The 12,294-nt window shown below is 39.3% G+C and overlaps 1 protein-coding gene across 12 annotated transcripts in view; it reads right to left on the reverse strand.

The window, feature by feature from the left end:
* Nucleotides 1–12,294, reverse strand: part of LOC123985437 (von Willebrand factor A domain-containing protein 5A-like) — a 73,675-nt gene that overhangs the window by 59,494 nt on the left and 1,887 nt on the right. For 10 of the 12 annotated variants that reach the window (XM_046072930.1, XM_046072935.1, XM_046072933.1 and 7 more), the window contains exons 2-7: nucleotides 5,704–5,780; nucleotides 4,966–5,168; nucleotides 4,658–4,880; nucleotides 2,323–2,489; nucleotides 1,633–1,747; nucleotides 1,322–1,497 (exon numbers count right to left, since the gene is read on the reverse strand). In XM_046072930.1, coding sequence (XP_045928886.1) covers nucleotides 1,322–1,497; nucleotides 1,633–1,747; nucleotides 2,323–2,489; nucleotides 4,658–4,880; nucleotides 4,966–5,168; nucleotides 5,704–5,749 — 930 coding nt within the window. In that variant the 5' untranslated portion in view covers nucleotides 5,750–5,780. Of the gene's footprint in view, nucleotides 1–237; nucleotides 353–454; nucleotides 535–913; nucleotides 1,059–1,143; nucleotides 1,233–1,321; nucleotides 1,498–1,632; nucleotides 1,748–2,322; nucleotides 2,490–4,657; nucleotides 4,881–4,965; nucleotides 5,169–5,703; nucleotides 5,781–12,294 lie in introns of those variants that run through there. The other 2 variants (XM_046072939.1, XM_046072928.1) reach the window with 2 other exon arrangements.

Here is a 12,294-nt window from a genome sequence, read left to right on the forward strand (position 1 = left end):
ATTGGTGGAGAGAGGACAGTGGCAGACACTCCCTTTGGCAAATCCCACGTGACTGAGATGTCCACCACAGCTGGCTGCAGAGCAAATCGCAGCGACTGCATCACCTGGTGGGAACAAAACACAAAGTCATGAACGGGCACTGGGTCTTTACTAACTGGAACCATGATTTCTGTCTGAATACAATTTTTGTTGCATAATTTAATATAAAAGCTTTTATGTTTTTAATGTCTTTCTTACTTTGGGTTGCATCCTGTCAGTCCCTGTGATGAACTGAGCGTGACCTCCTCCTTCCTTGGCCAACCCATTGATAAGAGCAGAGCTGGCCCCTTCCCCAATCCCAAAAGAGAAACACCTACAATACAGTAGTTTTGTTTTTAACACACACAGCACAACAACATGGGCCAAACTCTGCTAATTGTAGTGTTTGTTGTGTTCTGTGTTTTTGTGGCCTCACCTGTGGGAACCTGAATTCTTCTTCACCAGATTCATAATGTCTTTGGTGTTCCACACCTCTCCATCAGTGAAGACAAATAGCTAGAGGAGGAGAGTTTGCATATCACTCAAAGTTACATAACACCACACACACAAAAACTGAGTTATCCAAATCATTCTCTGTGAACTGTTTCAGTAACACAAGTGGTTTTAAAGGTAAAGCATAAAGAACAAGGTGTGGTAAGAATGAATCAGGTTAAGAACAAACATGTTAGTTCAGGATTGTATTTGTAAAGTTAAAAATAGATCAGTAGGAGGTTCTGCATTGTATTTGTACAACCTGTTTAACGCGTGTGTGCGCATTAGTCTAGGTTACAACCAGGCCAGTAGTGGTTATGGTTAAGTCTCCAGGAAATAAATGTAAATTAACGTAATGTCCACTGAAGTGATGGAAACATGACTGTATGTGTGTATATATCACCTGTCTAGGATGATTTAGAATGCAGGGCTGACTGTAAATGTGTTCGAGGGACCTCAGGATCTCTGTTCCTCCCAGATCAGCGCCCATCTCCTCAACTTTCTTCAGAGCCTCTTCCATGGTCTTCTGGCTGTACTCCACACTCTTACTGCCATCACAAACACACACATGCAAGAACAATAACACCAAAGACAGGAATACATTTGTTGGACCGAGTGACATGAGTGACTTACGGGAAGATGTGTTCATAGCTGGACCCGAAGCTGTAGATGTTGAAATAGCAGCCCATTGGTAAGCTTTTCAACAGCAGCAGCAGAGTATCCTTAAAGGGAAGAGAGAAAAGATAGTGAAGGCCACTGTGTGAGAGGGACACTGAATGATTTTATTACACAATGTACACATGATGGTTACCCTGGCACTGCCAATGCGAGTCTGATCACTACTGCTGTTGTTCATAGGACAACCCATACTTCCAGATCGATCCAATAAGAACACAAACTCTCCACATGAGGCAACTGAAGACATCACAGCCTGGGGGAACTCAGGGTACAGGCTCAGCATCACCACTGGATCACCCATCAGAGTGCCTGAAACACAGACGAGAGACAGAAAAATGACCACAAATAAGGATTTCACTATTTATTCCAACATCTGTAACTCATCCGTTGGAGGAGGATGAATGTTTCCTTTGCAAAGTAACAACTTCACTAAAGTTTACTCACCAGGCTTGGCAGAGGCCTGTCCTGCCTCCACCACAGCAGTGGGCTGGTGGGCATCTTTGTAATAAATCAGCAGTTCAACATCTCTGTCAAACTTGTGTCCTGCAGCCAACTTCACCTGCAGATCACAAAACTCATTTATACCTATACATTTGGCTGGGCAATAAAACAATAATGATAATTATTGCTATATAATTTTCCTCAATAACAAAATAACAAATGTTAAAACAATGTTCGAGTTCATTTTTCTATTAATATTTATTATTATTATTAATAATATTTATTTTGTTGAGGAAAAGGAACTGAAAAAAGATTTTACTTAACTTAACTGATGCATATTTGTTGAAAAAGATTTTATCATTATAATTGTTTGTAATGTTCTACCTCAGATTTATGAAGTGATCCACTGTTTGGCAACAAGTGTTTGTCATGTTTTGACCATAAAGAACACTTTAAAACAACAATTAACCGTCTGGTTTCTTCAACTCTTACTCAGGAGCAAAAACGAGCCTTTAAAATTGAAAGAAACAACGATTTGGCATTTATTATGATAATTATCAGTATCGAATGACAGTAAATTTTTTATCGTGATAACATATTTGGCCATATCGCCCAGCCCTATGTACAAATAAAGTGCTATTTCTTGTATTGAGGAACAATCCAACAAAATGCACATTAGACATCTCTACCTACCGTGGCCTGGGTTTGCTCTGTGTTGAGGTACTGCAGAGGGTCCAGGGAACAGTTGGACTCTACTTTACAGACTGGACGAGGAGAGGACACTCGGGCAGAGAAGGACAGACTGTAGGGCACCAGAGAGGCTGGAACAGCAGTCACCTGGACACTGGCACCTCCACTGCCTGTAAACAACATGAGAGAGGTTTGAAATTATGTAGTTAAAGAGGCACCACACAATGACATCACTGAGAACCTTTGGTCCAGATGACATTCTGGTTGACACGAGGCAAATAAAGTCTTCTGCTGAGGAAATTACATGTGGCCTACATCCAAAAAACATTTTTCAGCTGCTGGACTTTGAAAGACCAACAATAAATATGACAGCATAGTGACGCAAAATGAAGCTTTTCATATCCATCTCTTAATTTAATGTATAACAGAATGTAATATAAAGAATAAAATTATAAAAAATAATATAATGTAATAACTTTATTCATTATATTACTTCTTAAGCTCCTTAAAAGTTTGCAATTATGTCATATACTACATTCATCTCAGTCTTCTTACAAATATTTTACAAAGTTCAGAAGAAGTTTATTTTTATTGTAGATTTATCTGTTTTCTTAATTAATCGATTATTGTTTGGTATACAATGTCAAAAAGTGAAATAGTGAAAAATGGCGATCTGTGTTTCCCAGAACTCTGCCTTATATCTTTGCCCAGTTCTAGAAACTGGTCTTAGTATTGAATCAACTCCTGGCCATATTTGATGTTGGACCAGATGATGACGTCCTGAGTGATAAAATTATGTACAGTGTTACTGCATTTACCAACTTGTTGGCAAGACAGCTAATTCAATAACAATAACATGCATCCCCTCCCACACACAGCAGATGGGTGAAAGACGTGATGCTTCACATCAAACTGGAAACTGTATATCTCTGTGAAGAAGTTCACCTTTTGTAGCCTATTATAACTGACTACAAATGTCAGTTTAGGATGAGGCTGACAGCTGCACAGTGATATAATGATTTCTCAAGTTAAGCAATGGTGAAACCAGTGGTGTAGTCAAGTTTTTGTAGTGAGTATACTGTGATTTTTCCCTCCCAGCATCACACTCAGCCGTTGCAGAGCACCACTACACTCACTAATGCATACAGTATACATCTACGTGTATTCGAGGGCATTCTGAAGGACTGCTTATGTGTTATCAACATGTCAGATGATTATGAGCAACACAAGAAATAACCATTGTCAAACTGTGTGTGTGTGTGTGTGTGTGTGTGTCTGGGACAGCAGCAGAAGTAGAAGTTCCTGGATTCTCATGCATTTAAGCTGAGTACATAGCCCCAGTTTGACAATGGTTTAGGAAGATAAGTATGCTTGGGAAGATGTGGACCACTTTTTGTGTCCTCACTGTAATATATTCTGTAATAAATGAGTGTTGGGACACAAATGTTCATTTTTAATACTGCTAATGATATGCCTCAGCTGTCCATTATTGTTAATAATAGTTGCAACTTGATCTCTTAAATGTGCATTGAAAATTGCTAGCTGACAAAACCTGTGCTGCAGGGACCATCTTCATATAACATCTGAAAGAATAAATGTAGCTCTTAACTGGCTGAGTAAGACAGCGAATAACACTGAACTGTAGAAAATCAGTCCAGTCTCACTAACTGTAAATATCATTTGACAGTTGACATGTTGATAACACATAAGCAGTCTTTCAGAATGCCCTCGAATACACGTAGATGTATACTGTATGCATTAGTGAGTGTAGTACAACTCTTTGTACTTTACAGTACACATCAGTGTTGTTAATTATTTGTAATTATAAGTCATTTATACGAGTGTGCCGCTCTGGGACAGGTGAGTATGAAGCTGGGAGGGATGAATCACAGTATACTCACTACAAAAAACTAGACTATACCACTGCTTGTAAGACCCAATCTGTCTGCACTAATATGCTACCCCGGAGTTTTAACGGGATCAACAGCGTTTTCAAACTTCACCGTTTTAGGCATTCGGATTTGCCAATTTAGCCTAGACGGCAGGTGCAAACGTAGCATTAGCTCAGCGTCTTTAAATGAAAACGTAGTAGTGTGGCTGTAGCCTTAAACTTGATGTCATTATCTAATATATTTCCTCTGTATCTGTTTTTTTGTATGTGGCAGCCACATGACTGGTTATTGTCCACCCATCAGCACAACTGGCAGGCTGGAAGACCATTAACGTTTGCCATTAAAGTTTTGAGACAATGTGTTCTGTCAGTGTTGTGAAGGTGGGGTTTTGACTGTCACTGGTGTAGGTAAGGGTTCCACGTGAAGGTGTTGGCTGGTGTTCCTACCCTGAGGTTGGTAGCGAGGGTTGAGCACAGCAGGCAGGCAAAACCGCAGCCCGTCATCAGCCTGCACAGCCAGCTCAGTGACGTACTCCAGCCTGATGGAGGCGCTCTCTCCTGGAGGCAGACTGCCCACACTCAGAGAGAATACATCTGGACTCTGATCACTCTCCTCCAATAGGAAGGCCTGCTGACCTGAGCTCAATGCGTCATCATACTCCTCCCGAGCCTGAAGTGTAGATGACACATGTGAGGAACATTCACTGTGATTTTAAGGAACACCGTAGTGAGTAAGTCTTTACTGTCCAGCTCACCTCCTGCTTCTCCTTCACCTCAGCTACAATCTGTGTCTGTCCGATCTTAGCGCTGAAATGACAGACAGCAGCATCTCCAGGCAGAGGGAAGACAAAAACAGCCTCCAGTGGTTTGTCCTCCTTGTTCTCATAGTTCAGAGTGGAGACCACTGTAGCCACATGGTCCCTCACCTCCACATCCACCTCCACACTCTTCAGAGGAACTGACAGTGAAAATGAAGCAAGCACAATGAACACAGACTGTGTGAAAACTTCTGTTTTGTGCGTATATGATATTTACAAATGATTGATGATACAAAATTACGGTTCCAGAATGGTTAGATTTGGGCCTTTCCCTTTAGCAAAAATGTGTGCCTTGTATATTTAATTTTAAAGATGTTTGGAAAAGACCCTTCCTGCCACCCTGAGGCCCAAACATACATTTGTACATGGACAAATATCAGCAACCAGAATACTGACATCCACATCTACAAAAATCCCCAGCAAGCACTAATTAATGGATTATAGCAGGAAACCCAAACATTCAAGAGAATACAAAAACAAAATCAAACTTTGACACAGAAACATGCTAATGTTCCTCTAATATTGTTCAAAGCTGTTTTTAATCACTTCAACCTATTGGGGTTATACAAACAATCAGTCAATATAAGGATAATTGCACAGGTCAATCCTTCAAAAATGTATGTTAGAAAATCTCCTTTTGCATAAGTAAAACAATGGTTTGTAACAGATCTGTACCTGGTTCCTTATCGACAGTGAGCAGACCACAGCAGTTCACCATCATGCCGGTTCAACACTGTGAGAGGTAATTGCTGCTGTAAAAATAAAAGGGGAAGGGAATTTAACTCTGTATGCTAAAAAGGCACAGCAGAGCAACCATTGGACTCATAATAAAACTCTGTATGTTTATTTTAATTTCCTAAAACAATCCTTTCATACAAGTCTAATAACCTGCATTTAAGGACAGTATGATTCTTCATGAGTTAAAATTTTGAAATGAAGTATGGCATGTGTGAGTTCCAGCGGCGTCGTTAGCCCTGGGCTGTTTATTGAAAAGCCCCGGATCTGCACGTTTAGAAAATCAGGCAAGTATCTTTTCAGTTTAAGGCTTTATGTTCTACTAATACTACTGAAATCTAGTGAGCGCACACCATAGCACTGGTGGCCTGTTGGAAAGCACCCTACGTCGCTCTTTCACAAGCCAGCAAGTGATTGAGATATATTAAAAGTGTCCTGTAGTTGAAAAGAGCATCGCTTTGGACATTAGCCTGTTTCTTTTCGTTAATACACATCGGTTACTATTTGTTTTATGCCCGACGGTGAGAGAGAGAGAGAGAGAGAGAGAGAGAGAATATATGGTGGATAAAACAGTCCTGTTGGGTTTTACACATGACGCACACCTTCCTCTGTATGCAGGTTTACCTGCTTCAACAACAAGCTGCTCTCCTGTTACTGCCACAATAATTCTTTGCATTGTGCAGATTATTTAGATGCTTCAGGAATAATCCGATTGTATTGGCAGCCTGTGCTACAGCAAAACAAGTGGTTTGGTTGGCTACATATCCATAATAAAAGGCACAGGTAACAAAAGTTGGCTGGGCAGCAAAAGTGATATTTTAAAGTGATCTTATAAACACCTTCATGGAGAATTAAAAAGGAAAATAATTGTAGAAATAGCTAAATTACAAATAATCAGTTTCTTCGCTGCATTTGCAGGAATATTTTAATGGGCTACTTAAAAAAACAAACTCATCAAGTTGCCTAGTCTAATGCAATAGACAGTCCATTTTTACTCTGATAGCCTTTCTTGACCTTTTCTCATGTGGACACATAGGGGCTGTGATCCTGCACAACAAAACATGCAAGAATTAAATCCCCACACTACCATCGGTAGTAGTGGTGCAATGGGTTGCAGAATCCGTGGTATGGATCCCTTCCACACTGTGCAGGTGGACCGCGGATTGATTGCAAAGTTTATTATGATTTATCCTGTTTGACCTCTCAAAATATCCTTTATTCTGGAAATGTCAGAGAACCCAGTTAGATTCTGAATGTGCAGAACTTTGAACATGAGCAGAAAACCTGCTGAAACACAGGAGCTATTAAAGTCCAGGAGTTTATAACTGAATTAAAATGATTTAATTTATTATTGATAACGTAAAACGGTGCCACATGCACATTTAAAGAGGTTACCTCAATCAGTCAGCCCTGTGTGTGTGTTGATTCAGCAGTGATTATATTAAAAGTTGATCTACAGGAGAAACATATCTGAAAGCCACCCAGAATGCCTGAGAGCTGCTCTGCATTATATTCTGTTACAGTTTTAGATTTTAAATTGTTTTATTATAACTTTATTAAACCAGAAAAACTATTTTTCCAAGAGTGTCCTGGCCAAGGCAAAGTAGTACAACATTTAAGATGGGAATAAATAATCAGTTACAAGGTCATAAAATATCAAAATGTTCTTAAATTTTGTGTGTCCCTTTACATAAATAATTTCCACAATAAATTGATGCAGAAAAGGTAGAAATTGGTGCAGAAAAACACCAGAATGCAGGAAATTAAATGTTCAATCACTCACAATTTTCTGGGGGACTACCCCCAGACCGCCATGTTCATACGGTCGCAGTTTTGTTCTTATATTATTATTAGACAAATGACATTACAAATTAGCAACATCAAAATGAGACAGTTAATAGTGTTGTTCTGAGTTTTGTTGTGCCATATAAGTAGAGGATGTTTACTGTTGCTTTACTGCTTTACAGACTTAACTTTGGGGTGGGGGTCAATTCTTATGTGAAGATATGAAGTTTTATGGACTGGGCTAAGCCCCCAATGTTTCAAGATCCTAAAAACGCCCCTGGTTCGGCGTATTTTAATATTCATAGTAATACAATATAGTATAGATAATATAGAACAGTATTACCAGTAATAGAATACGATATAAAGTGACCAGACATGGTCTGGTCACCCTATGTGATGTAGGCTATGATAGGTATTTTGCAAATTCAATTCAAATGGCTTTATTGGTATGACTGCATACAGTACAATGTTGCCAAAGCATATTAACACAAAGTATACAATCATACTAAACATAAATAAACAATTCTCAATTATAAACTCTCTCCAATGGATTAATTTATATGCAAGCCCTGCACTCCAGCTTTAAAATAAAGCTTATCTACAGTATATCAATGAAGCCTTAAATATATGCAGTTTGTATGAATATTTAACCAGAATAAGTTGTATTATGATTTTATTGAGAACAATCTTTTGCAAGGGGAAGAGTTGTTGGATTATGTCATTATGAAGGATTGCAGTGATTTGCATTTTTGTGTACCTTTTTACTGTAGTTCAAGTGAAATTGGTAATCAATAAAAAATAAATTGTTATTTTAAACATTGTGTGTCTTGTCCTTTGTCAAGGTCTTTTAGTCCACAATAGTGCATCAAAGATAGAGCATTACAAAGCAATTGCTTAATACATTTACAAATACCACAAGCGCGGAAGAAAACAAGGAATTTAGTTCTCAGAAGTTATGTTTCCTGAGTACATGAGATGTAAATTCACACTGATGTGGTTTAAAAAATTGTTCAACCAATTCTATGTGAAGATCCCGCAGGGCCCAACAATCCCACATGTGTCATGTAAATGGCATTAAATGTATCCAGAATGTTATACACCTAAATAGATGGTACATCTATATCATGTAATGATACTTTTATAAAAAAAACAAAACATCTGTCTGATTTTAACATTTCACTAAATAGCCTGACAGAAACAAAATTGAAATTACTGTAGGACTAAAGGTTGTTATTAACTGAGCTGCTTAAAAGGAAAGTTAGCAGTTAACGATAGGGTTCCAAAGAGATCACTCTTCCAGCTTTCTCCCAAAAGAGCTTGGCCTGGTGTACTAAAATCATCTTAGGCTAAGTTGATTTTAGCTCTTATACATTACAACGGGACTAAGATTATCTTAGTCTTAAAATTCTTTTGGAAAACAGGCCCTGAAATGACCCTGTACATTCAACATACTGGTTAACATCTTATTTTGAATCAATGTTAAAACAAAAACTTTGCTTAAGGCTTTGTACATTTATTATCAATATCGGTGCATTTTTATGTGACCCAAGACTTGCTCCCTAGATTTTTTATCCAATGAAATACAGTCCTGTCCTAAATGACTCAGTCAGCCAGATGTTTTGCATGGCAAATTAATAGGGGTTTCGATTCATTGTTGTTGTGTACAGTCAGGCTCGGGGTGATGTTGAGCCGTTATAAAAATCACTTACAAAATCATTTACTATATAATACTAGAGAAGCCAGAGTAAATACTAATTTAGATAGTCCACATTGGTTATTAAGTTAGTTAGCCTAAACACTTAATTAAACAACTATTTGAATTTTGATCATCTGCTCACCAGAATATTTCAGGGTTTCAGAGGAGGCCAGAGGAAGCTTACCAATTCTCAGTTGCAATACAAAAAATGTCTGGCTTCTGGATTAACACACTCACTGAATGTGTCTATATCAAGACTGACACCTCATTCAAATATGTCTGCTGGTGTCAAGACAAAAATCAACCTGCAGTTCCCCAACAGTGACATGAAACTGTCTTCCAAGTACACACCCCCACACACTAAAACCCATGAAAGAGGACCGATTTGCAGAGCTTCTTTCTCGTGCTCCCTTTCTGCAGTTCAAGAGAGGTGAGTTTGGCAATGTGGTGCAGCCTTATCCTGACAAACACAGACACAACCAACGACAACAAGTCAGAATGATGGTTGTTGATGCCAAATTGTGTCTCCTCAATGTGTTCCCCAAGCAGAAAAACATCCTCCGTTCCAATCTCCTCCCGGACGATGTGTATGACTGTCGACACCTTAGGAGCTTGCACTGTTGAAGCGCGGCGCATCACCCTCTCTGCAGTTCTCAGCACCTTATAATAATAATAATACTACATTATATTTATATAGCGCTTTACACAGTGCTCAAAGACACTTTACACAACAGCGAAAATAAGAACAAAGCAACCTTAATATACGAAGATTAAAATAAAAACAAACCTTCACTGTGCCTTGTGATGGAATCACTCGGCCGCCGTTGTTTTTCAGGGCTAGAAGGTGGTAGCTCTTGTCAAATGAAGCTTGCACAGCACACATCACAGGGCAGCTTTCGTAGAATCTGCTGGACTACAAATTACATTTTTTACAAGAAGCTATTTAACGTGTTTGCATCAGTAATTTCCAAAAAAATCAGACAACATTAAGCCTACCTTTGTAATGTATGTGGATGTGGGAGGGGAAAATGTCGAGTCTCTCTGAGGTATTTGTACGCCTTTGGACCATGTAGATGGAGCGTGAGCGCAAACTCTCTGTAATCCTTTGTATACTTATGGCCCTGTTTTGCCATGAGGTCTATCTGAAGATCTGAAATGTTATGATTTAAAATGAATAAGTCCCCTTCAGATCATAACAAAGGAGTTTAATAAAAGAGAGTAAGAATAACATGTACATGAATTTCAAAGTGCTAATTTGGTCTTACCAGAGTAGAATTCAAGCTTCTCATTGAGCTCTTCATTAATGAGGTTCTTTTCCCTCAAATCCCCCAAAAGACTCTTCACTTCACTGTGGTCTTTGCCCTCTTTTCTCTGGCCATGCCATTCTTCTTCTCTCGCTCCAGACTTTACACTCTTGCCAAGGCTTCATTGAGTCTGGTCCTAAGAGCGGTAGGAGAAGCAGGCAAGGCATAGGCATGATCCTAGTAGAAAGAGGGATGAACATGGTTTGAGTAATGTTTCACTTTACAAACATCACTTTGACACCACTAGTTTATGGCCCATATTCTTTCTTATAGTCATCACCTGTCAAACCCACTGCCAGCACACGTGTGTGTGTGTGTGTGTGTGTGTGTGTGTGTACCAGGAATGCATGTTCAACGTTTCTTCAATTGTGTGTTATGTTTATTTATTTTGAGTGTGTTTAATATGACTTGCAGCAAACAAGTGAGATTTTAATATGTCCCGGAACATTATGATGTGATGTTTAAAGTAGAAATATTCACATCATTAGGCTGAGGTTGTGGATGTGAGGTTGCCATTTCTTGGGAATCCTGAGAGGCCACAGCCAGGATTTCTTCAGCTCTTCTGGAGGCAGACGTAGCCATGCCCTTTTCCAACTAAAATGAAGAACCATAATACGTAATACTAATTTTATATACAGGTGCTGGTCATATAATTAGAATATCATCAAAAAGTTGATTTATTTCAGTAATTCCATTCAAAAAGTGAAACTTGTATAATGTATACATTCATTCCACACAGACTGATATATTTCAAGTGTTCATTCCTTTTAATGTTGATGATTATAACTGACAACTAATGAAAATCCCCAAATCAGTATCTCAGAATATTAGAATATTGTGAAAAGGTTCAATATTGAAGACACCTGGTGCCACACTCTAATCAGCTAATTAACTCAAAACACCTGCAAAGGCCTTTAAATGGTCTCTCAGTCTAGTTCTGTAGGCTACACAATCATGGGGAAGACTGCTGACTTGACAGCTGTCCAAAAGACAACCAGTGACACCGTGCACAAGGAGGGCAAGACAAAAAAAGGTCATTGCTAAAGAGGCTGGCTGTTCACAGAGCTCCTTGTCCAAGCACATTAATAGAGGTGAAGGGAAGGAAAAGATGTGGTAGAAAGAAGTGTACAAGCAATAGGGAAAACCGCACCCTGGAGAGGATTGTGAAACAAAACCCATTAAAAAAAAATGTGGGGGAGATTCACAAAGAGTGGACTGCAGCTGGAGTCAGTGCTTCAAGAACCACCACGCACAGATGTATGCAAGATGTGTTTCAGCTGTCGCATTCCTTGTGTCAGCCAGAATCCACATTGCTTCAAGTCCAGTGTAAAGTTTCCACAGTCAGTGAGGGTTTGGGGTGCCATGTCATCTGGTGGTGTTGGTCCACTGTGTTTTCTGAGGTCCAAGGTCAATGCAGCCGTCTACCAGGAAGTTTTAGAGCACTTCATGCTTCCTGCTGCTGACCAACTTTATGGAGGTGCAGATTTCATTTTCTAACAGGACTTGGCACCTGCACATAGTGCCAAAGCTACCAGTACCTGGTTTACAGACTGAGGCACTGGGTGGGGATCTCTGGTACTGCTCTAGAATGGTTTTCATCCTACCTGTCAAATAGGAAGTTTTGCGTGTCTGTAAACAACTATGTCTCTTCATTCTGTCCAGTTAAATATGGTGTGCCTCAGGGGTCGGTCTTAGGACCCATTTTGTTTTCCTTGTATCTGCTTCCCCTTGGACATATTATCCATA

The sequence above is a fragment of the Micropterus dolomieu genome, linkage group LG17 (genome assembly GCF_021292245.1).
Source record: "Micropterus dolomieu isolate WLL.071019.BEF.003 ecotype Adirondacks linkage group LG17, ASM2129224v1, whole genome shotgun sequence".
Classification (NCBI taxonomy): Eukaryota; Metazoa; Chordata; class Actinopteri; order Centrarchiformes; family Centrarchidae; genus Micropterus; species Micropterus dolomieu.